This window comes from Falco punctatus (assembly GCF_963210335.1).
Source record: "Falco punctatus genome assembly, chromosome: 4".
Taxonomy (NCBI): Eukaryota; Metazoa; Chordata; class Aves; order Falconiformes; family Falconidae; genus Falco; species Falco punctatus.
Genome location: NC_137583.1, coordinates 53,917,769 through 53,943,894, shown reverse-complemented (window position 1 = coordinate 53,943,894; position 26,126 = coordinate 53,917,769). Strand labels below are relative to the sequence as shown.

Below are 26,126 nucleotides of genomic sequence, written 5' to 3'. Positions count from 1 at the left end.
CTGAAAATTCCAAGGAATCTTATGTTTCCATACTAATTCAGGAAAAATTACATGCATGTCAGCACCCTTCACTTGAGGAAAGGTAAGACAACAACACAACACACACACAGACATCCAACACTGGGCATAATGAAAGCTGATCACGGATGGAGATCGGGGAAAGGAGTGACAGGGCAACATGAAAGAGTGGCAGGATGAAAAAAGTAGAAGCAGGACATGGCGGCAGGTGGTGTGAGGGAATGTACAGAGAGGAGGAGGGAAAAGATGGGGCAAAATGTTCCAGAGTTTCACAGGTTATTTCTGACTTTTTACCATTCACTGACAAGGCTGCTGTGGTTTTTTGGTTCCCCACTACACATGTATAGTCTCCAGCATCCTTTGGGTCCAGATCATGGATCTGCAGCTCAGCCACCGTGCCCTCCTGCATCATCTTGTACTTTTTACTCGGCCGGAGAAGAGTGTGCCCCTTCCTCCACTCCACAGGAGCCTGTCTGCTCAGCTGGCATCGCAGGGTGGCTGCCCCACCTTCCACAGCTTCCACATTCTTCAGCTTTTCTTTGATGAGCACAGACACAGCTGAGGAATGAAGCATTCTCGTTTTGCTTTAGGAGAATCATTACCAACTGGTGACCTCACATGGGACTTAAAGCCAAAACTAATTCTCTTGGCACAGCTGTTAAGCTCTGACCTACCTGCACTTCTAGGACTCTAGTTGCATTTACAATAGCACACCAGGAGTTTGGGAGGAAATAAAACCAAAACAACTATTTTCTAATAATCAGTAAATCAAAGTAATTACCATTCTGCTGCCCAAATGCTGTTGGTCACAGGTGCATAAGGACTTGCTGAGAAAGTGCAGAAAAGAATCACATATTTTTTAACAAAATGTATAGCTGAGGCCCTTCTTACCTCCTGGCTTAGAGCTCAGACAAATGCCTCTATCCAGAGCAGAAAGCAGAATTATTTCAGAGAGAAGAAAAGATATTTCATTATCAGGTATATTTGATTATTATGTTTTAGCATAAAGTTATTGTCCTAGAAAACAGAGAACACAATGGTCCCAGCCAGAGCTGCCTTTTGTTTGTACTGATCCCTTTTTTTCTCAACATTCACTATAGATGTGCAGGGGCTAGCAGGACCATGGCCAGGACAACAACAAAAGGTCACAAGCAGGTGTCTTATTCCTACCATGGATTTTGACTTGGGCTGTACTCTGCTGGTCTCCAGTGTCACAGGTGTATCTTCCCGCATCTTCTGGCTCTGTATTATGAATCACCAGCTCTGCCACTGTCCCCTTCTGCTTCATTTCATATTTGGCACTTGCCTGGAGCGTGGCTTCTCCCTTCTTCCACACCACAGTGGCATCAGCTTTTGTGAGCTCGCAGCGCAAGGAGACAGATTTCCCTTCTTCCATTTCTGTGTTCTCCAGGGCTTGTTTAAAAAGGACAGGCACAGCTAGAACACAGAACCAGGGATTAGGACATGCCCTCTTGACCTGCTGTCCAAGTGGCCCATGATCATAAAATCCTAGAAAGTTTTGGGTTGGAAGGGCCCTTAAAGACCCCCCCAGTCCCACCCCCGCCATGCGCAGAGACCCCTTCCCCCAGCCCCGGTAGCTCCCAGCCCCGTCCAGCCTGGCCTTGGGCACTGCCAGGGCTGGGGTACCCACAGCTGCTCTGGGCAGCCTGTGCTGACGCCTTGCTGCGCTCACAGGGAATTTCTTCCTAATAGCTAATGTAAATCCTATCGCTACAACAAGCCCTTGTAAAAAGCCCCTCTCCAGCTTTCTTGTTGGCCCCTTTAAGTACTGGAAGGCTGGAACAATGTGTCTCCTGGAGCCTTCCCATCTCCGGGCTGAACAGCCCCAGCTCTCCCAGCCTGTCTGCACTGGAGAGATGCTCCAGCCCTCTGAGCATCTCGTAACACTCCAACAGATCCATGTCCTTCTTATGTTGGGGGCCCAAGAGCTGAATGCAATCAGCTGTCACATCTTAAAACCAGTCATTTTCCAAATGAGCAGAGCAGCCCTAGACCCTCCCTTGGCTGCGTGGCATCAAAATGATTCTGCTTGGGAGCAGGATGAAACCTCTCCCTGCAATGTTATCATCTCACTGTGGACTCCTAGGAGTATGGGGGAAGTTTCTCTCACTTTTAATAAGGATCCCTACTGAGTCTTCTGGGAATCCTCACCTAACAAATTCCCTGCTGCTGCAGGGCTCCGAGACAGTGTTCATGTCCTGTATCTCTCCTGCTTTCTGCCCCAGCATCAACTACATTTGCTATACTACTAAAGGTACTGTATTTTTTAAGGCATTTGGGAGTGCAGATGGCATCCGAGAGCCTTTAAAAAAGATGGTTTCAGGAGTTTGGGGTTCTAAACATCAGTTGGACACCTGCAATTTGCCATTTGCAAATTGCCTGCAATTCTGTTCTCACGTTCTTGTGCTCCAACACTTCTGCATCTTCATCTCTAACTCAAGTCTGGATCACAGCCATGTAAAAGAGCTGATAGGTCAGGAGCTATGGCACGTAGGGTATAGAAAATGAATCCTCTGCACTTATTTGTTGCCCAGTGGGAAGTTACAGATTTTAAATCCCAGAGGTATAATGTGAGATTAAATGAATGAAATATATACAAGTGTTCGCAAATAGGCAAGATTACCTTTAAATTTTACATATGAATTTGGAGATAGCACTGCCACAAAAAAGAAGTGTTATGTGATATTTTTTTTTATCTATTAAGCAATGCATTAAGCAACTGTGGCAATGTTTCTAACTCTGCCTACCATTTACTTTCACCCGAGCCGTGGTCTTCAGTTCTCCAGTGCTGCAGGTATAGTCTCCAGAGTCTATTGATTTGACATCTCGAATAATGAGCTCTGCCACAGTACCATGCTGCTTGAATTCATACTTCTCACTGGCATAGAGAACAGTGCTTCCCTTCATCCATTTCACTGGGGTATCAGGTTTGCTGAGCTCACAGGTCAGCTTGACTTGTTTCCCTTCTTTAACTTCTTCATTTTGGAGCTCTTTCTTGAAAAGAACTGGTATTTCTGAAAAAGAATATTGCAAATGTTTAAGGAAACACAGGAGTTTGGAAATCACTTTCCCCTTTTTGTTTCAGATTCCATTACTGAGATAGAAAACCACAGGAATGGAAAAGCACTAGTGAACAGTAAACAGATTCTGACAACTCACATCTGGCTGCCAGCGCTCTACAGCAGCAAAAAAAAAAAAACCCAAATATTTGAGACCATCTGCTTATTTTCCTTTTAACCACTATATACACCATTGAAGATGTTGCTACTATTACAATTGTCATTATCAAATTAGTGGCAGCTGCTGCACTGCCATTAATGACACAGTGTGCTGCAGTGCTGCAGATGGGTGGTCAGAGCTGGACAACTGGCACAAAAACCGTAAAACTTTACCGAGGTCAGCTCACATGTAACACAGAGGACACAGAGAAATGGCAAAGCACTTTCTATCATGACCAGCAGTATTGATTTCTCATAAGAAAGACCCACAACATGTTTTTATCCGACATGAATACAGACTTAGAAACAGCACAGAGCAAACAGAGAGGAAAGCACAGCTGTACGTGAAAGGGTCCCTGTGGAGATCCCTGTGCAGGCTCTGTCAGCTTAGGATTCAAGGCTTTAAGGTCAGCTAGCATAAGCAAGGCTCCTATTGGGAAAAAATCCTCAGCTGAAGTGTTTTCCCCTCCATTTATGAAAAAAAAACCAATTTCTTCCTAGCTTCTGCTGTCTTATAAATATGCAAGTCAGCTACTGATTCATGATACAGCTGTCCTGTGGCTAATTGAAATACTACAGACTGTTCTGCTCCCCTTCTACCTCTGCTTTGGGACACTCAGTGGCACGTGGCTACTGGCATTTTTTCTCTCCTTTTTTTTTTTTTTGTGCTATTTTGGCATTCTGCTGTTCTGATCTGACCCTAACAGATAAACGAAAGGTACAACAGTGTAATTTTTTGTAGACACCCTTGTGACTTGACTCTGGTGGTCTACTGGTCTACTGGTGGTCTGAATCCGTGTGTTTAAATCCTGCATCCATCACACCTTTCTGTGTGAAGGGAAAAACAGGGCAGCTGTGTAACATCACAAATGTGGTTTCTGCTAACAGAAAATTGTTCATCACGGGTGAGATCCAGGTCCTGCTGAAGCCAGCACAGATCTTTCTTTGGTGTGTAACGAGCATTGGGAAAACATCCTAGTGCTACAGAAAGACATAGAAAATCAGGACCATTAACCATCACCTTTCTTCTTTGTTACACCACCAAGGTCTTCTCCTTCCCTGCACAGCAGATCTCAGCCTTAAGCTGGCTTTTTTGCACTCTAGATCAATACTGTGAGCATCTTGCCTTCCCTCTTCGTGCTCTGAGGTTCAGGTTGACTATTGCAACAACCCAAATGCTTTTTGGTCACACTGACTTCTCTAATCCAGGTACAGCTTCCAACCTGCCCTTCCCAGGTGTGTTACATACACCTTGCATGCAGGAGATCCGCTGGTCAGGCTAAACATAGCCTGTGCCAGTAACAACCTGGACCTGCTCAAACCTGCCCATGTGAAGGGGTGATTTAGCTCACAGATACCAAGCTCCTCCTCAGCCGTGGGCTGGGGTAGTCACTCAAGGCAGGCAGGAGTTATTACAACACGGGTAGTAGATAAACCCTGTTCCGAAACGGCTCAGACCCAACCCTGACCTAACGTACTCGGTGCTTATCCAGCATGTTCAGGGAAGTGACACTAAGGTCTCCTGTGCCTAAGAACAGAAATTTTGCTTCAGCTCAGACAGCAACTCTTTAGACAGCCCCTTCTGCTCGATCACAGTTTTTGGGTGCATTCCTCTCAATAAATTTGGCTGCCTAAAGCAGTTACCCAGACAAACGTGGTGGTGGAGCTCCCTCCTTGGAGAGGGCCATCAGCGGAGACACCTTCAGAAGGTGATTCATCCTTTCTCTAGATTACATCTTAGGCTGGGTGGATCTCCTACAGACATACCCACTGTCCTTTACTGACCCATTGCTCTCTTCTCCAAAGAGTTTAGACACTTGATTTTCACAGAGCTAAAACAGATAAGATGAAGGATTTTCCTGTTTTGTTCTATCACCTCTCTGGGTGCTGTTCCAGATGCCTTGATGAGAAGCTCTCCTGCACTATGGTGCAATGACACGAGGCTCCTTTTCAGTATAGTTCCACATTTTTATCATTTCAGTTTATTACTCTGACCTTCGTGTTAGATGACGAGTTAGGACCCAAACCATCACTCCAAATGTTCTTACCCTTGACAGTAATAACCGCACTACTTTTAGCTGCTCCAGCCTCACACTCATATCTGCCACTGTCTTTTTCTTCTGCCCTGTGAATGACAAGCTTGGCTTCAAATCCCGACCGGCTGATGTTATACTTGGAAGAATTCCTAAGGCTCTTCCCATCTTTGCACCACTTTACAGCGCTGTCTGATTTGGAGGTTTCACAGTGAAGGATCACATCCTCTCCCTCAGTGACTTCAGTATCAACCAGCTCCTTTGTGAAGATGCAGGGCTTCTCTAGAATCACATAAAAACCATCTGAGATCTTTCAGAAGAGGTGTGGATTTTCAGATCACAAGTAATCTGTGAGATTTACATCCAAGACTACCTGTATCAAAACTACAGGTCAAGGTTAGTGACAAATAATTTTGTGTTCATGACTATAAATCCCTTGGGAAGGCACCAGTCATACCATAAAGTGTTGTTAGTAAATACCTAATGCCATCTGGGAGAAACAGAGCAGACAACATGCCTGTTGAAGACCATAAATAAGATCTCTCTCACATCTCTCCAAATAGGAACAAGACAGAGGCACGATTTTCCTAAGCCGTTTTCCCCGTGAGCTGATTAGTTTGAACCTTCTAACTGAATGTGGAAAAGCTAAATCTGCACGAAGTGAGGCACGTTACAGGTTTTTCAAAGCCAGTCACCTAAAGCAGGTCTCATCTCATCGGTATGAGTCCTCTAAAAACCAGGCAGATAGCTCAGATAGGTCACATAAGGTGTCTCTATAGCCGCTGGAAGATGACAGACACCTCCAAAGACCAAATATTCACTTCCAAATCAGGCCACTAGGACAGAGAAGATGAACTGCTCTCTTAATGTTTTTTAATTCATAAAAATCCAATCAATCAGGAGATCAAACTTGGGTTTGGTAGTATAGCACCATATATTAGCACTACCAAAAGGAATTAGCCTTTTTCAAAAAAGGACCTTTAATTTGCCTTCAGGAAAAAAAAAAAAAAAAAAAAAAAAAAGCCACCAAAATATCTGTTTGCATTTTGTAGCATGGCAAAATTTGGGTAAATTTTGAAAAAAAAAAAGTTTCACAGGAAATGTGGTAATTCTGCAAAGAATGAGAATATGATCTGACACAGTGGAGACCGTATTTTATTTCTGTGGGCCATAACAACTATTTATGTTTCCAGTAAGAAAACACCTCTCCAACCCTGCCCTCCTGGGCTGTCTGGCATGCATTTTACTCCCTCTCCATGGAAGTAGACTAACACTACAGTTTAACTCTGTTTAACTTCTCCAGAAAAAACAATTCATTGTCAACAATGAATAGCAGAGAACACACATAACGTTGCCTATCAAACAATGAAAACTAAATCAAAAACCTATTTGTTGCACTTTGGGTTTGGTGTTTAGTTGGTTTCTTTTTTCTCAAACTAATTGATTTCTTCTCCTTTATCATAATCCTATCAGCTCGGCTTAAGGAAAACTGGACAAGGCACCCAATGTACCATCACTGCAGTATAACATTCCCACCTAAGGTCCAATAAACGCTCTGAGAGTTATCCAGGATTACAAAGTGTTCATTCCCCAGCCCTAATGTCATAACATAGGCAATGTTATTCTTGAGCATATACACAAATACATATGGTGGGGCCAAATTTGTAGCATTTTTATTATTTTTTCACCTACCCACATTAACCCCTATTTACTTCTACACGTTCTTTCCTCTCCTGCAGTCTTTATGATTGAATTACCTTTAACAACCAAACTGGCAGATGTTTTCTTATCACCAGCTTCAAATGTAATGACCCCCGAGTCCTTCAGTGAGAGTTTTTTCAACGTTAGCAAGTGATATCCACCAGGCTGAGACTGGATCTCATTAAGTTCATTGGTATGGAGTGGGGTTTTATCCAAAAACCACTGCACTTTGCTATACTCTACAGGAGAGATTCTGCATCTGAACATGGCAGATTCTCCTTCTAACACAGTGACATCTTCCAGGTCTTCTGTTATTAGCACTTTCTGGCCTGAAAGGAACATAGATACATCAATTACTGGAATCTTCTGGTTCTAGCATGAAAATCGATATGGAAAACTCCAAGATTTCCCACATGAGTATTTCAAGGAAGAAATACGTTCATGATACAGAAGACTGAAACGCAATTCCCCCGTTACTGAACACAAAAACCACTCACAAGAAGATAAGATATACAGGACACACACCAAATTAGGATGAAGACAACTTCAAAGCACCAGAACACATACAGCAAAACAAGTAGCCAGTACAATGCAAAGCCGGTGTTATAAAGGTTCTCATAATGAAACTACCTAGAAAGTCTCTTGACAGCATCATTTGGGCTCTGGATGTCACTAAGCAGATGATCCCTCCCACGAAAACCCCTCTGTTTTTCTAGAGCAAATATAACTTGCTTTCTATGGGACAGGAACACCCAGCCTCCACCTTCTTTGAGCTTGGTCCAACCTTAAACACAGCGGGTAGTGTCTGACTGCAGCTTTAGTAAAAAGAAATAAAACAACAATCCTGAAAAACTGCCTATATAGATATAGACCTAACTAAAAATAAATAAATAAGATAAGGTTATCTGTGTACATAAAGACGTACCTAATGTTGCTCCTACTTACAAAACCAGTACAGGGAATTTTTACTTTTACCTTGAGCTTTGTGACAGAGAAGTATTTTTTCACACTGAAAAACTGGTGTTAGAAACCTCAGAGTGAATTCAGGTAGCTCAGACCCTGAGGCCATAATGAGGATGAAGCACACTTTGCTTCTCAAGGCTGCTCTAGCAGATGATCAGAGGTGGAGGAGTCTGACACTACCCCCTAGTCTTTAATGACTAACTATAATGATTTATAAGTGGACACCACCACTGCATCTCCACGTGACTATTTCTGAATTGTTCCTCTCATTCTCTTGTTGTTTCGTCAATTTTAGCTCAAGGGTTTCTCCCAGTCAGGGCATCAGTGAGGGAACTGGTGAGGCACAGTAACAACCAGACCTCACTCCTTCCCCCTGAATGCTGCCCTGCTGTTAACATTGCCCACCACCGCTCATTTACTGTCCATAGCATCAAATAAAAGCTGTTGGGTTGTACTCTTCAGCTGGAGGTTGGGTTGTACCTTTCATCTCCAAGGAGCAGAAGGACATTAAGCACTTAAGGACGCCTAGACCACTCATTCACCCATCCCCTCTTAGAAAGCACTAGTAGAACGAGGCATCAAGGGACATGGTGAAAAGCCTGGAGCCAGAATAATTTTTCCCTTGTCTAATAGCAGGCCCCCTGAACCATATCCATCGTCTGTTCACACAGGAACACCAGCCTCTCCTCACATCAGTATTTTGAGGTTTACATCATACCCAAAGTACTCCAGGTGTAATTGCTTCAAACTGACAAATTGCTCTGCACGTCCAGCTCCACGTTGCTAGGCTTCTGTCCACATGTCCTGTGCTGCGTACGTCCATCACAAGTGAGACAGAGCCAGAAACTGGTGGATCTGGCACCCATTTGCTGAGAGATAGATCTGCCTATGCATATAGTGCTTCCTGCTGGAGAAACAGGCTGTACAACCATATCCCTCTCATGCATACCTTGCACAACTAGCTTGGCTCTGGACTGAGCGTCACCAATGTCGCAAGTGTAAGTGTCACTGTCACTTTTCTCCAAGTTCTTTATGGTCAGCTGGAGGACTTGTCCCTTCTGTGTAATCTCATATTTCTTGCTGGCCCTGAGTTCAGCTATGCCTTTCCTCCAGACCACAGAGGATGCAGCTTTCTCACTCTGGCACATAAAAACTGCAGTTCCATTTTCATCGACTTTCAGATCTGAAAGTTCCTTGACAAAATAATTCGGTTTTTCTAGAAGGGGAAAAAAAAAAAAAAAAAAAAAAAAAAAAGAGACACACAGATTTGTTACCCAGACAAGTGCTGCACATAGAGAATGGTTTTGAATCCCCTCCACCCCATTTTGTAAATAATCACAGAATACAGAATCATTGAATCAGACAATCATTTAAGTTGATAAAGGCCCTTAAGATCATGAAGTTCAAAGTCCACCACTAAAACCATGTTCCTAACTGCCACATGTACACATCTCTTAAATACCCCTAGGGATGGTGACTCCACCACCTCCCTGGGCAGCCTGTTCCAGTGCTTGACCACCCTTTCAGGGAAGAAAGTTTTCCTCATATCCAGCCTAAACCTCCCCTGGCACAACTTGAGGCTGTTTCTTCTCATCCTATCAGATGGAATGGGTCTAAGAAGATCACCAGGTCCACCTCTTTGTCCCAGGACATATCAGGTAAGATATTTCCAGGGAAGTTTAACAGCATCGTACAGGTACTGGTGAGGTCTCATCTTGCAGACCATATACAGTTTTGATCACCCACGTTCAAAAAAGACTAATTCGATTTGCCAGTTATGATTGGCTCATTACATAGCACATTGATTTTTCAGTATCTACAAGGTGGATTTTCAGGTTTTTTTAAAAAGGCTTTTAATCCACAATGTTTTTTGAAAACTAAAAATTGATCCTGTTTAGGGAGATGAGAAGAACATTTCCCACAGATTGTAGATATTTACCCCAACTTCTGTACACACCAGCCCCTATGCATGCTTCAACTGACCTTGCACTGTAATCCTTGCTTTCGTTTTAGAGACCTCCGTCTCACAGGTGTATTCCCCACTGTCCTTGACTGTAGAATCATGGATGATCAGTATGGCCCGTGTTCCCTCTTGGTGCAAGTCATATTTCTGGCTTTTTCGGATTGCTTTGCCATCCTTGTACCACCTGATACTCACATCAGGTTTTGACAACTCACAGCTCAGGCTGATGTCCTGCCCCGCTGCTGATGTTTTATCCTCCAGCTGTTTTATAACTTCAGTAGGTTTTTCTGAAGAAAGGGGGAACAGAAAGGGAACTTTGAATAAAAATCATGATCGCTATATGATTGGGGGTTTGCAATTAAAATATTTAGCAAGTTTTCATATTCCCCAATGAATGATTTGTAATATGTTAGGGAAGGGAGGGGGAAATAGTCTTGCTCTTTAGTACATATTAATTGGGCTCTCAGCGAATATGAATGATTGCTTATAGGAACTGAGAACTTGTCCTGATGGCATCCTTTTCAGGGGATGTCATTTTGTCATCACTGAAGTTACTGTAGGTGTGCAGTTGTGGTGGGATCTGTCTCCCTAAATAGAGACATCTATGCCATAGAGATGTGTAGAGGAGGCACTCGCTCCAGGGCTGCTCTGCAAGCAGCAGTGATCTGCTAAGCACAGGCAAGAGACTTCAAGGAACAATTTTTTTTTGTCTTAAATAGGTCTAACAGTGGATGGCAAAGTATATCTGAAAACTATTTCTTCTCTCCACTGACTACCCAGGGAGCCTTGGGTGATTATCTCTGATGCACGCAGTCTGGGTAGTAATTATCTGTACAAATACACTACCGAGTGTATCATCCTGCAATTCTCAAATATGAATAAAAATTTTCAGGCTTTCACTTGTTGTTAGGGAAATATCTCAGCACTTCAAGGCTCACAGGGAAGGCTGTCATTCACTGTGATCATAACAAGAGTTTGCCTTCATAGTTTACTATGTTTACTGTTACTGTTACTATGTTTACTGTTACATGTTACATAGTTTACTGACCTTATAAAAAGACACCCAAGAAATCAAACCCCAGAACCTTTCTGATCTCATTACCTTTCACAACCAAAGCAGCTTTGGAGGTTAGACCACGGGCAGTGAAAATTATTTCCCCAGCATCATCAGGAATCACACTTTTGATACTGAGTATATATTTCCGACCCATGTTAGAGGTTCTAAATCGCCCACCACTTTCCAGTTTGCTCCCATTCAGTGTCCAGTTGAAGTCATCAATGCTTTCATGGGACAAAATACACTCAAAAGTGCAATCTTCTCCCTCCTGGATTTCAGTATTCTTCAGACGTTTTGTGATGCCAATGTTCAGTTCTGGAAGACAAAAAGTAGGTTGATAAAATGAGAAAAGGCTTTTCTGATTGACATGAGTAGTAGCATTGACATCTTTAGCTCATCAGACTGGTTTATGTACCGGATTTTCAGGACACCATTGCATTCCTTACAGATGTATTTGATATGGGACGGATTTCTTAGACATTATCCACTCAGAATCACCACAAAGGTATAGAAAAGGGGAAATGTGAATCTTCCAGCTCTGCTCTGGAAGGACTGAATGAAGAACAGCTCACTTTGTGGAGAAGAGTCTAGATTCAATGAGCTAGAGTGGAGAAAAGCTATTGGATGAGAAGCCTCTGGGATGTTGTGTGAGGTTTTTCCTCCATGCTGATATGAGAAATGGGATGTTTGTATTCATTAACTTGACACCATCCTACCCCTCCTGGTGTTCAAATCAGATTCAGAATTTGTCTCATTATCAATATGAGTCTGAAAGCCATGAACAATTCTTTTTCCTTCAAATAGCCACAAGGATGAGAAGACAGGCTAAACTGCTGGGCTGTCCAACAGACAGTGTTGTCCTACTTTTGTGTTCCCACAGTGGACACTGAATTAATAGCTCAAAAATGTGAAACACAAGCTGCCTGAGGCTTTTTTGGGCTTTGTTTTGGGGTGGGGGTTTTGAGAAAGTATTGCTCTTCTGGGAGGATTTCTGCACCTTAGGGATGTTCATGAAGGAAACATTGTCACTACATTCTTGACACGTGTTTTTTACCGAAATACTAGATATGGGTACATCAAAGAGCAACAGGGACTGTTCCGACATCATGGTGTTATGTGAGGCTTATGGAGGAACAGCTGTGAGATGTGAGCCAGTGACCCAGACCGCCCGTATTTGCAGCACCCCTTGAATGCCCATCATCTACAATACTTACCCTGAACGCTGACCTTTGACTTGGCAACATCAGTGCCAATATCACAGGTGTATAAACCTGCATCTGTCTTTTCAAGGTCATGGATAAGGAGGCACAGGGTCTTCCCAGACTGTATCTGCTCATACTTGTTACCAGAAGTGAGCTTCACTCCATCCTTTTTCCAAACAGGTTTGACCTTCTCTTTGGAGACTTCACATTCCAGTTTAATCACACCCCGCTCCTCACCAAAAACATCATCCAAGGACTTCATGAAGACAGCAGGCTTCTCTGAAGGTTAACAGGCAAAAGAGAACAACCAGGATATATAAGTCAAGATATTTTCAGTTGCTACCAAACATTTAAAGAGAGCTTAAGTAAACCTTTGACAATGCTGCTGATACCACTGCAGAACCTGAAGTAGTCTCACACTTCGTGACTGGAGTGACTTTTAGGGAAATCAGAACTTATTAGTGGGAGGATGCAGGGAAGGAGAGAGGCAGCCTGCATTGCCATGGGTGGGTGCTGATATTCATGTTGTAATCATGCTCTTTCCTTTGACTGCACACCTATGAGGTTGCAAGAACTCTTTTTTCTCCATGTTGGGGCATCTGTCAGGCACAGGAGATCCCATCACAAGGAACGGGGCTTGGAGCAGGCATGTAGAGCCCCAGTGAAGGCCAGAGGGACAGCTTCATGCTTCTATGGAATAGCTTCTCAACAAGATAGACTAAGTTTAAGGAAGCCTTTGTCTGCATCATGGAGGAACAGAAAATGTTCTCTGGGAACATCCTTCCACATTGCAGCAGTCTACAAGTGGAAAGGGCCCAGGTTACAGGAAAAATGTGTGAAGAGAAGTAAATCGGGATGTTGGTCTTCCAAAGCCAGAGAGCTGGCACTGCCTTTTCATGAAGCAGGATTCAGGCAGTAGAAGCACCAACAAAAGGGTATGTTGCACACTCTCCTCGCTCTCCTGAACATTTTTACTTTTGCCTTTTTATTGAATCCCTTTATCTAATTTAAAACATATTTGACAGAGAAGATAGTTGTAAAGGGGGAAATTTCTGACCAGATATAAAAGAAAGAAGAGGAAGTTCTTCAGGCCCTCTGAGTGGGTAGAAGAGCTGAATTATTCACATACTCTGGCAAGAACAAATTAGTCACGATCAGAAGACAAAATGCAAGGGAAATCCGAGAGATGATTCTCCAAGAGGGTATGGAGGATGTCAGACTGACTTTCTGAGAGAATGGCTCAGATCATTTCCACTCATGTTTCCAGACACATGATGGAGTTAATTTAAGATAACAAATCACTATGATTTACCTGAGCATGTATGTACAGGTGTGTCACTAAAGAAAATGTGATCCTGAAATTCTGGCAAGAGTCTTACCTCATGTTTCTAACATGTCTAAAATAATTTACACAACTTACTGTGGCTTAGCTGATCATAGACGCATAGAATGGGTTGGGTTGGAATGGGCCTTTAAAGGTCACCTCGTCCAACCCCCTGCAGGGAGAAGGGACATATTCAGCTGGATCAGGTTGCCCAGAGCCCCATCTAACCTGAGCTTGAATGTTTCCAGGGATGGAGCATTGACCACCTCTCTGGGCAGCCTGAGCCAGTGTCTCACCACCCTCAACATAAAAAATTTCTTCCTTACATCTAGTCTGAATTTATCTTCTTGTAGTTAAAAAATATGAAGTAAAAACCTTTTTTAACTTTTAAACTTAAACTTTAAAAAACCCTTTTAGTTAAAAATCCTTGTCCTATCACAGCAGCCCTGCTAAAAAGCTTGTTCCCATCTTTTCTAAGCCACCTTCAGGTACTGGAAGGTCCCTGAGCCTTCTCTTCTCCAGGATGAACAACCGCAACTTTCTCAGCCTTTTCTTGTAGGAGAGGTGCCCCAGCCCTCTGATTATTTTTGTGGCCTCCTCTGGACCCGCTCCAACAGGTCCATGTCATTCCTGTGCTGAGGACTCCAGAGCTGGACACAGTACTCCAGTAAGGGTCCCACCAAAGCAGAGCAGTCCCCTCCCGCAACCTGCTGGCCATGTTTCTTTGATGCAGCCCAGGATACAGCTGGCTTTCTGGGCGGCAGACACACACTGCCAGCTCACGTCCAGCCCTTGTCCTCAGGGTTTCTCTCAATCCCTTCATCCTCCAGCCTGTATTGATCCTACGGTTGCCCTGAACCAGGCGCAGAACCTTGCACTTGGCCTTGTTGAACCTCACAAGGTTCCCATGGGCCCACTTCTCCAGCTTGTCCAGGTCCCTCTGGATGGCATCCTGCCCCTGAGGTGCATCAACTGCACTCAGCTTGGTGGTGTTGGCAAACTAAGGGTGCACAAGAACATGTTAAACCACAGCAACTCAGTTGTGTGACTGAACTTTAAAACACATGAAGGACAGCAGCAAACTGCCTTCTCTCTGCTGATTCAGTCCAGCTCCAGAACTGGTGTACTAAAGCTGTGCCCTACCCTTGGAGGTACACTGTAGAGCTCAGGTTCCTACAGTCAAAGATCTTTAGAAGCAACAGTTTATAGACTATATACTATTGAAGAGACCTACACGTAAAGGAAGTTGTCCTTGTGACTACTCTGGTAAGTACAAGGATGATAAGGAGCTATGGAAAGTATTGGCAGAACACCAAAACCATCTTCCTTAGAAAAATCATCAGCTACAGTAGAAACTTATGCTGTCCCCAGATACACAGACATGCTAAATAATAGCTCCTTTGCATCTCTTATTTACATTCAGGAGGAATGTGATCACGACCCACCTATCACCTTCAGACGCACGCTTTCTGTCACTTTGTCTGACTTCATCGTCACTGTGCCAGCATCCTCAGGTTTGACCTGCTTCATCGTCAGCATGTAGCAATTGCCAACATTCCTGATGTCATTGAAATTGTTGGTGTAAAGGAGAATGCCGTTGAGGAACCATTCCACATCCTCGTCATCGTGGGACAGCTCGCAGGAAAAGACAGCAGAACTCTCTTCTTCAATTTCCACGTCCTGTAGGTGTTTGAGTACTTCAACATTGCGGGCTGTAGGAAACCAAGGTACACAAATACCACATAGAGATTTCATAGCGTTTAGAGTTTATCAGATGATTTAATCTGGTCTCATGTACACCATGGGTCATCACATTTCATTTACTTGGTTCTACATTTGGTCCAACAAAAAACATCCGTTAAAAAGACTATGTTGCCTACAGCCCTCAATTCTGTATTATTTTTTTTTCTTTTAGGCATAAAACAGTTGTGCTTTATTTTCTTTTTAATTTAAAAATAAGTAAGTCTTTCTAAAAGGGTAATGACATTACAGTGATGCCTAAGTATCCCACAGAGCTTCAGTCTCTGTGTGCTAGTCACTGTACACACACACACTATAAATACATTGTCCCTGACTCGCTTCCAGGGAAACTGTGACACAGAGGATGAGATGAAGACAATGGTTTTGGCCACAAAAAGGAAATACAAAGAGATTATGCAACTCACGCGGGTTTCAAGAGCAACAGGAATTTAATTATTTTCTTTCCCAGTCCTTGACCAGAGGTTTCTTTTTGCAGCTTCTCCACTCATGAAATGCTGTTTCTCAAGGACTAGCTAACTCAGAGGAGGGTTTGGGAGTATTAAATAATTCTGTCATTTGGATGAACCTCTGCAAGGCTAAGCTGTTGCCAAGAGCTGCTCCTTGGGACTTCTGGAAATGATTCTGTGGCTCACCTCCAAGTCTTGCTGAAAGTGACACAGTGAACATCTTTTCTTACCGTTTCACCAGACGTGAAAGACTGGCTAAAAATAGTTACATACCCGGATGAGGCAGAACACTGTTATGAATAACAAACAGATAGCAGATACAAAAGCTGACACACTGGTCAGGAAATGAAAGCCACAAACAAGACCACCGGAATCAGAGGCCTGCAGCAATTTAACACAAAGGACATTTTTAGCTAGAAGTACCAGAGTTCTAGTTCCTCAGGGGAAATGGAAAATAGTGTGCCTTGACATGCAAGAGGCTGAATTTCTGCCTTACCCAGATGGTGCCCTTCCACATGCATTACCTCTTTTATGGCAAGTGCTGGATTTCAGCGTCACGGAACAGCAGCACAGTGCACAACACAGTCGGTTGGCTTAAGATACTGCATTTACGTAACATTAGCAGAAGATAACTGTGGGAACCTACCTCTGCTCAGGAAGAAAAACCCAGTGTGAAATACTAAACTATAAAGACATGCAACAGGCTAGCCTCCCTGCTGCAAACCACTCGTACCTTCAACAGTCAGCGTGGCTTCGGTCTCCGCGTTTCCAGCCCTGCACTTGTACATGCCAGCATCTTCAGGCTTCACCTTCAAAATCTTGAGCTCCGCCGAATGCTGCTCCCGCTTAATTTTGTACTTCTCGGAGGGTTCAATGGGCACGTGGCCCTTGAACCATTTCACAATCTTTGGAGAAGGCCTGAAGTCGCAGGACAGGATGACTGAATGGCGCTCCAGAACAGTCTTGTCCTCCATCTTCCTGGTGATCTGTATGTGGTAATCTGCAAAGCAGGGTTGGGAAAGAAGAAAGGATCGATCTGAAGAAGTGGAAAGTTTCTAATCTGCATTTCATGCCAATTAATTTCATGTACGTTGTTCTCAACTGTTATGTGAACTGCTCAGATGGTGCTACAAGTTTCTGTTACAGAGCTGATGTGTTTTGAAACTAGAATGGCATGGTGATCTACAGGGAATGTGGGTTTCTGTAAGATAAAACTGTATATTAACTACCAAATGTATGGTCCAGTTCTGGTTAAGTGCTTACCAAATTACTCTCTAATTGAGGTTTCTATTCAAGTAAGAGCAAATTAAAGACAAAACAAGGACTTCAGGATGTGATTGGAGATATTTACTATGATGGCAGCAGGAGATAAAAAACCTTGAAGCTTTGTCCCATGACAAACAAGTGACAGAGTGGATTAAGTAGTCAAGCTATCAAACTTGTCTAGTTCAGAAATGGGACCAAATAAACTCTCCTGGCAAATTTCATCCGTTTTGTGCTCTTCAGTGAAGTCAGGAAGAAAAAAAAAGGAAAGAAAAAACAACCCAATTTTGGCTCAATAGATTTGAATACAAGGTTTCAATACCAGGCACATCAAAGTCATTTAATCAGATCCCTTCCTGAGGCACTGCTGTCTCATTTAGTGCATCCAGCACTGTGCCCAACAACTTCTAACTGGGAACTCAACAGATCTTCCAGCTACGCATACATATGTTTCCAAGACCCCAGCCAGTGGAGCCTGCACATTAGACAGTATTTAGGAAAAATTATTTTCCACGGACTGTGAGAGGGAGGATCTCTCATGATCCAGTTCAAGGCAGGACATATTGCATTACCTCTGACAAGCAGGTTTGCTGTGGATTTTGATTTCCCAATGGAGAACTGAATGGTGCCTGTCATATCGGCACTAGTCTTCAGTATTGTCAGCCTGTGGATGGTGCCTTCTTGCTGCATGATAATGTTTCTGCCAGCCTGTAAGATTTCCCCACGTAGAGACCATTTGGGAGGTTTCACGGATGGAATGGATATCTCACATTCAAACTTGGCTTCTTCAGGCTCAGTCACATCCTCATCACACAACTCCTTTAAAATATTAATGGATTGCTCTGGATGGAATGAGAAAGCAGGAATTTAGGAGTCATGCAAGAACTCTTACATTGTCAACCTGCACACTCATGCCATCTTTTCTGCACTTGAATACCACACTTATTAGCTCAAAAGGCCTTCAAACATCCCTTTTTTATATAAAGCCAAACATACATGGCTGGTCACAGGTCAGACAATGAGACTGTGACACGGCCTCAGGAGAGTCCAGATCTGATTTCCAGTCCTATTTCTAATGCCAGCTTCCTATTCTGATATCAAACACTTGGCACTATAAAATGGTGCACTGAAACACCGATGTTGATAATAGGACAAGTTATTGCAACTTTTTCTCTGAACAACAAACTTTCTCCAGTATATCTGATAAACTTCTCTGAAACAGGAATTTCATCACTTTCCTTAGGAGAATATATTATATATTAATTTTCCAGGATCTTCCTGCCCTTACAGTCCTAAGAGGATTCAATATCAATGGACTTCAGAATAAATCAATATTGAATTAAAGTACTTTTTAAGTGGTATTGTGTTTTCAAAGTAAATGACAACAGCTTTTTGAATCACCCAGTCTTCCTTCCAGTGCATCCTGGGGGGAGGGGGGGCAGGGGGGAATGGTTTATTACCTTCAACAAAGAAATTAGCACTGCTTTTGTCATCAAAGGCATCACAAGTGTATGTGTCCTCATCTTCATAATCTGCATCGTTGATGATGAGTTTCCGATAGACACCATCACTCACAATTTCGTATTTGGCACTAGGGTGAATTTCAACATCCTTTTTATACCATTTAACTTCGGCATTGGCACGAGACACCTGGCACTCCAGGAACCCCCGATGTTTTTCAAGAGCAATCTTATCTCTCAAAGGCTTCACAATTTTTACAGGCAGCTCTAAAAGGAGTAAAAAAAAGATGGAATAATCAGTATAGTTTCCATGAAAGTTGCCAATTAAAAACTCACTAACAATATTTCTTTTATGTTTGGTTATTTGGATAATGACAGGATTCCCCACTATGCTAAGCACTCAGCTCTTCACTTGCTGTGCATTAGTTAATTAAAGGAAAACCTTTTACCCATATTTTACCACTTGAATGGGTGAACTACAGAGATAATAGGTAATTCACTCAACATTACGCAGCAGTGTTATGGCAAAGCCAGGGACTGATCTCGGATTTCCTGAGCTCCTCATCAGTGTGTTAATTCAAACGTCTCCTTCTCTCTGGCTCTATCACACCGTTTAAGTCAAACACAAAAAAATGCTGTATTTTTTTAAACATACACCAGAAAGAGAAAATGCAGGAGAAAGTCAGGCTATAGCCTCAAAGTTCAAACATGGCTTTTAATGTCTTATGGTACAAAACCAACCTCCTGAGAAAGTAAACTGTTATTTAGCAAAAGTAAATTCCCAGGCTGGTATTTAACATGCAGTAAGGTAGGCAGGAGGTTTTCTTTCCCTGAAAGCTCTCGGTGTTGTTTAACATTCTTCACATTAAGAGTGAGGGAAGTTGGTTCATTTGTAACATAATGGAATTTGAGCAGTATCAGCATGAAAAGTATAATTACCTTTTACAGTAAGCTGAGCACGAGATTCTGCCTTTTCTGCTACAAATTTGATCTCTGCTGCATCTTCAACTTGGACGCGCGCGTAAGTCAGCGAATAGGTCTTTCCTGAGAACAGACACAACCAGACATAGCCCCTCTCAGCAAACAGCTTCACTCTCCAAGGCACTCTGCCAGGCACAGCATCACCCACCTGGCTTCAGGGCATCACCACCTGCTCTCATGGCAGCAAGGCCAACCATTCCCCTACACCTATGTCCCTGTATCAAAGGACAACCTAACCTCAGCTCCTCCAAGGAATGATGGAACATGGCCCTACAGCCAACGGGAAAGTACCTGAAACAGAAGGATCCCACCCACCGTCAGATGATACAAATTCCTACCCACCGCTGCCAGCATGGGATGGTGGGATGACACCAAGTTTGTTTATTAAAGTTCCTACCATGTCTCTGTCCCAGCCTAGCTGCAGCCCCAAAACAAAAAAGAAACTCTGCTGAACCTTCTTAACTTGATTTTGGAGGTCAGACCCATCTGCTCAGTCTCCCATACCACCACCTATACAAACCCACTCCCACTCAAGAATGAATCCTTTTTCACCCTACCGTCTTGACGCATTCTAATATTGTCGGTAGCCTTCAGCTTGTTGTCATTTTTGTACCATTGGGTTTGGACCTCATCATGTGAGATCTCACAGATGAAAGACGCGCTCTCATATTCATTCACTTCCACATCTTCTAGTGGTTTAACAATCTTGATATCTCGGGCTGTGAAATGATAGAAACAAATACTTATTTAGAGTTTCTCCATAACTGAGTGTGGTGTGTTTACCTTCTGCATACTTGCATGAAAACAAATGGGATTGTGTTTTATTCTAGATCAGCCTCCCTTCCTGAGTAGTTTCTCTCTTCAACACTGTAAATACATTTTATGTTTGAACCTACAGGTAGAATTTACCAGCTACAGTGGAGCTCACTGCAAGAGGATTTTTTGGATGCCAGAACTTCATACAGATTTTAAAAGAAGTTAAACATATTAACGAAAGGAAATCTGCCAAGGAAAACTAAACACAAGCCTACAATGTCTTGTGTCACTATAAATCTGTCACATTCACATGTTTTTCTCTGCACACTCTCCTCTCACTGCCCTGCCTGTGTGTCTGGACTCTATCAGCCACATCTTTTACCTAGGAGACACCTTTTCTTCAGAGTACCCTGAACTCGGTATATTCCTCTTAAATTAGTGCAAAGCTGCAGAGGTAACGTCAGAACTGACCCATATTTCTGTGCTCCTGCAGCCCTTTCCTTTTGAAAGGGAAGGCCTTGATGCACCTTGGATTAGCCTGAGAGTGCAAATGCAAACCAGCCAGCTTTCAAACAACAACCCATCCCAACCACAAAGTCAGGGAGAAAAGGGCAGGTTCAACAGCGCAAAGGAACAGCGCGGGTGCTCGGGGAGATACTGCTGAACAGAAGTGGCCACACGGGGACAGCATCTAGTAAGCAAAGAGCTGATCCGTCTTTTCAGATGTCCCTCTGGAAAATAACATTTGTGAGAGCACAGCAGACCTCTCAGTCCAGTAACTGCAGTTTAGCACTAGCTTATCTCCGGTGCTTCAGAGCCTGGCAACAAAACACGCCTGGCGCTGGACCAGCTGCACAGTGCAGCACACAGAGGGGAAAACGGTCTTGAGCATAAAGGAGAGGTGCAGTCAGAAATCACAATCCTTTCCTTAGCATTTGCAATACAAAAAGTAGGGCACTTCTTGAGATCACATCCAAGACTTGTCCAGTCCCTGTTCAGGCAAAGTCCCCCTGTGACAATGGCTAAACCAAAAAGCTAAACCAAACCCCGTCAGCACCAGCCATTGAGCCCCTGCTTTGTGCCAGGCTGTCCGCTATTTGCTAACTCGCTAGTCTAGAAAGACCATTTCTATTCCAGAGAACAGAAAGCACTTATAAATGGAAAGCTCAGTTAGCACCTCTTCCAAAAATACTCCTCTAAGGACAGAGCAAGCACAGGACAGCTGTGCCAGCGCTTTCTCACTAGAAAGAGAAAGTTAACCAAAATGAATTAATTGCAAAATACTCCAACTCGCCACAAAGCATTTCTTGCTGTGTAGTCAGAAATACTGCAACACATGTAATTTCCTACTTCAGTCAAACATACCATGAACCTTTAGGGTAGCTGATGTCTTGTCTTCAGCTGCTTCACATGTATAGGTTCCCTGGTCTTCATATTCACACTTGTGAATAATGAGGCTTCTCTTAGTTCCCTGGGAAATAATCCCAATTTTTTTACTTTGCTGGAGCTCCTTCCCATCCTAGAAGGGAAAAGGCCAAACCAAATCACCATCAAGTCTTCTACATCTGCTGTGAACAAAATGAACATTCAGACCTGTGCTTAATTCACCTGTCTCATTGGATTTCACAGAATTGTGCTTATATGCTGAAACTTAAGCACAGTGCAAAGTTTTCAAGAAGCACAAATGGCTGAAGAACAGGCATAACTTCTGGATGACACCTCCTTGAAGGCTTAAGGCACTGTCATGGTTGGCAACAATTCCTTTTTTCTTTTTTAATTAATTAATCTGAAGAATAGTTCTTCAGACATTACCCTGAAGAAATGCTGTTATCCCCATTTAAGGGGAGTATCAGCTGAGCCCCAAGGAAGGTACATCAAATGCCTGGCCTGATCCCCAAAATGACTGTCAGGTGTAAAGGGAATTGAGATTTCATCTTAAATCACAGTTCCCAGTGAGGTTATAAATCCTGGGTGACAACTGCTAGGCATGAAGTAAAGCCGCAGACCACATTGCTGTCGGCTGCAGTGCTCACATTCTGTGTAAGAACAGAAACATTTAACTTTCAACCCTGTAAACACACCCAGCAAATAAATAACAGAAAGTGATGAAGTAAAGGAAAAGTAAAGGCAAGTAGATGAACGTAAGGACAAGAGAGCAATGCTAAGAGCTGTATACCAAAGGCTCAGACTCACATCCCCTGGAAATGATATTAAAGGCTCTTATTCCCTTCCAGCGAAGTCAAAAATTAAAATACCGCTATCTGTTAAGTGCTGTACCTTGAACCACTTAACATCCACGTTGGGCCTGGACAGCTCACACTCAAATGTGACCTTGAGCTTCTGAGTTACATCCATGTCTACCAAAGGTTTGCTGATTCTCACAGGCAGTTCTGAAAAAAGAAAAAAAAAAAAAAAAAAAAAGGAGAAAGTCCGGTTACTAGGGAATTAGGTCTCCAAGACCATCTGGCACACGCAATTATGAATAGGTAGAGCCTAACTTCCATGCTTAATAAAACTTATGACAACAAAATCGTATTGTTTTGAGCACATTGGTATTAATTGTTCTGTGAACAATGATGTTATAATAATCCTGTTGACATTAGAAGGATGCGTTACCGATGATGGTCTGGTGCTTAGCATCACTTGCAGTCACAAGGAAAGCTTGTTGCCCTCTTAAAAGCTCACCCTCTGGGTCAGGAGATGACACATATCCCACACCAACCAGGACCTGAGACCTCTGGGTCTGCGTACCTGTCACAGTGAGCCTCCCTGATGAATGAATGCCCTCTGCTTTGAAGGAGATGAGTCCTGCATCTTCAAGAGTCACCGAAGATAGAGTCAGTGAATGTTTCTTCCCCAGGACACCAATACTGACATTTGATGCAGGCTTCAGGCGAACACCATCCTTCTGCCAGGTGCCTTCCACATCCTCATGTGACACCTCCACCTCGAAGGTGACAGTCCCTTTCTCAGAGACTTCGAGGGGCTGAAGACCCTTCACCAACTTGATCTGCCTCACTGGAAAACAAGAAGGGCAAGTTGGAGATTGCACACCGACAGCTATGAAATACCCCAAGGACTTCCAAAATAATTATTTCCCTATTCCTCATGCAGGTACCTGTCAATTAAATAGTATCTTACAATTAAAAAGAACACCTTTGTAGGGAACAAAACCTGTCCATGACCATACTGCTAGTATGGCTGCTGTTCTTAAGGTGGATGCTTTCAGCTGGGACAAACAAGTCAAGCAAGCATTGCAGAAAAAGGGTAATGTGACCCTTTTCCTATCAAGGTCCACCACACTCGCTGTCTAGGACAGAAATAAGCTTTGGAATTGTATGCACATACAGAAGACTAGAGACATTCCTGTGCTGGGTGAGGTAGTCACCAATAACCACCAGGAAGAACCACTCAAGAAGATAACACTGTTATTTATACTGGGATCAGGCTCCCTGTGCTGTACAGGAGCAATGTTGCTGAAAATTCTTGTTCTTCAGGCATGATTCAAGAGAAAGAAAATTATCACTACAGACTAATAGAGCATAAAGGAATAAAAAATATCGTACAGTTCTTCAACCAGGATAAAACCAGGGAGGGAAGGAAGTAGCAGGAAGAGGAAAAAGCTTTGAGTAAAAGGAAAAGAAAAAAAAACAGCTCATGACATGGTGTGATGTACACTGGCACCTCACAGCCTGGGGGAAAAAGCATCCATGGTTTGGGTGGGTATTACCTGTTTCTATGGCAAGTCATCAGTGTCCTATCAGGCAGTAAAATGGATTTAGTGTTTAAACGTGTTACATTCTTAAAAGAAATTGTCAATTAAAAACAACAAGCAAACAAAAAAATCCTCTAAAAAGTCATTAATTGTTCACAGAAACCTTCAATTCTATGGGTTTCCTGGAGTATTTTGACCTTCCTAGTGCATGTTTAGTAGAGATAATCCATGATCAGCCAGCATCCGAATGCAGGCTTGACAGGAGTGGGCTGTGGGCTCTGTTCTGTGGTCAAGGGCTGGACCCAGCTCCTGGGCTGAGGACACCACAGCCTCCCTGAGGCTCAAACATCTCCTGATAGCACCTGTCCTTACACCACATGGGGGACAACAGGGAATAAACTATTTCTCCAAAGGTCCCACAAAGGTGTTGTGAATATGCTACAGCATTACTAACAAGCAGGGAAGAAGCACAGTACGGTTCTGCCCAGGAGGGCAGCAGCAGGCTCCATGCAATGCCATCTCCTTGTACCTTCCCTGCCACCCTATCGCTTGTCACACCTCACAGCAGGGTTAGAGAGCAGCACAGACACTGTAGGATCCTGTCTAATTCCTCTTTCAAAGAAACCACACTGATTCCTCTTTCATGGTCTTCTCCAAGGTCATGACCACATAAAAGGAGTTTGCCCCAAGGACAGATCTCAAACCAGACAAATGAGGGAAGTGCAGACACTTACAGGAACTTGCTCTTTGCTTCCCAAAGACGGACACCAGAAATCCTGACTTTGCTCGCTAGAGGTTGCATCCGTCCCCTATTTCTGATCTGATTTTTGTGGCCAGTCCCTATTCCCTCAGGGTACCTCATGCTCTGAACAGTGTACCTGCTACTGTCTAACCTTCTCCTAGGATGTCTATTGACATACCAGCCCTTCAAACAGTGAATGGAGTGAGGACCAAACTGAAGTTATTCCAAGGAGATTACAAAAGGGACTTGCAAAAACATTAACTAAATACCATAGCAAATAACTCAGTGAGTGGCCTCCTGGCTATATCCTCACCTGGTGTTGTACATAGGATGGAAAAAAAACCCACCAACCAAACTTTTTCAAAAGTCTTGTCATAAAGCAGCAACAGTTGGGGAATGGTAGAACTTTACAGGATTTATTTAAATAGACAACATTTTCTGTCAAGAGATTTGAAATTTCATACTTGTGTTCCCAGTATGATTTCTGCTATAATTAGTTGACCTAATTATGCTTTTCCCTGCTGAAAGCTTAGAGGTGTATTACCCATGTCATTACCCATGACTGACTTATTTAAGTCTTCCACAAATGTTTCCACCTGGTTACAACTGAAAATAGATATTCAGCCAGATATGTCATTGTTTCAAGTAGCTCAGTTGTTTTTACAATCTCCTGGCATCTTAAAATCAGAACAGATGCTTATCTTCTGATGAAGCAACTTTTATAGTGGAGCAAATCAACAGATTTTCACATAGCTATTCCTTCTTTACATTGCTCCAAAAGCAATCTCAAACCAAACAGTACTGGTCCAGCTCAGTGGGTTTTTTTTAAAAAGACCCTCTGAAATCCACCGCCTTAGCCTAAAGCTGAGCACCAAATAACAGTAGCTCAATTCCCCAGACTGCGAGCATTTAAAGAACTGCTGACCTCAATGTAAGCTCTAACACATTCTATTGAAAGGAGCTCATTTGCTTAAACATAAAAAAATAGAGCATAATTTAGGCTTCTCCTTCTAGAGTCTTGCTTTTGCTGTAAAGCAGCGTGAGAGCTCGGTGCCATCTCAGCTGGAGGACTTGGAGGCAGCACACATACGGGCTAGTGAGATACTTGTATACAGTCCCTTTCTTCCTGCGTCTCATAACTAAGGCTTAGATGATCATATGCAGAAAGAATTCCCTGCTATAGTGAGTCGATTCCCCTTTTTTATCATGGTCTCTTCTCAGATCACCTTGAGTTTTCATCACTGCATGGAACTATCTCAATTCATCAACAGAGGAGCTACTTTCTACAGTGACACTAAGTGTAAGCGATGAGAATGCAGCTGCATGCCTGCGAAGCACAAAGCAAAAACCTCTCTCTCCATCACAATAGGAAGTTCATGAACGAGACACAGATACACATTTATGCTTGCATGACTCACCTTGCACAACACACTCTTGACAGCTATCAGGACTACCCAGTTACCTCCTACATAAAGACTGGTCCATCATTTTTGTTTTTACTA

At 43.1% G+C, this 26,126-nt stretch overlaps 1 protein-coding gene across 12 annotated transcripts in view; it reads right to left on the bottom strand.

Annotated features, from left to right (window-relative positions):
• OBSCN (obscurin, cytoskeletal calmodulin and titin-interacting RhoGEF) overlaps positions 1–26,126 on the bottom strand; it is a 209,583-nt gene that overhangs the window by 112,542 nt on the left and 70,915 nt on the right. For all 12 annotated transcript variants that reach the window (XM_080383729.1, XM_080383728.1, XM_080383730.1 and 9 more), the window contains 17 exons: positions 22,919–23,185; positions 22,445–22,557; positions 21,533–21,686; positions 19,969–20,130; positions 19,370–19,474; positions 18,431–18,697; positions 17,543–17,812; positions 16,441–16,707; positions 14,946–15,212; positions 12,189–12,455; positions 11,020–11,289; positions 9,938–10,204; positions 8,904–9,170; positions 7,048–7,320; positions 5,306–5,572; positions 2,787–3,053; positions 1,189–1,455 (listed from right to left, as the gene is read on the bottom strand). In XM_080383729.1, coding sequence (XP_080239855.1) covers positions 1,189–1,455; positions 2,787–3,053; positions 5,306–5,572; positions 7,048–7,320; positions 8,904–9,170; positions 9,938–10,204; positions 11,020–11,289; positions 12,189–12,455; positions 14,946–15,212; positions 16,441–16,707; positions 17,543–17,812; positions 18,431–18,697; positions 19,370–19,474; positions 19,969–20,130; positions 21,533–21,686; positions 22,445–22,557; positions 22,919–23,185 — 4,017 coding nt within the window. The remainder of the gene's footprint in view (positions 1–1,188; positions 1,456–2,786; positions 3,054–5,305; positions 5,573–7,047; positions 7,321–8,903; positions 9,171–9,937; positions 10,205–11,019; positions 11,290–12,188; positions 12,456–14,945; positions 15,213–16,440; positions 16,708–17,542; positions 17,813–18,430; positions 18,698–19,369; positions 19,475–19,968; positions 20,131–21,532; positions 21,687–22,444; positions 22,558–22,918; positions 23,186–26,126) is intronic.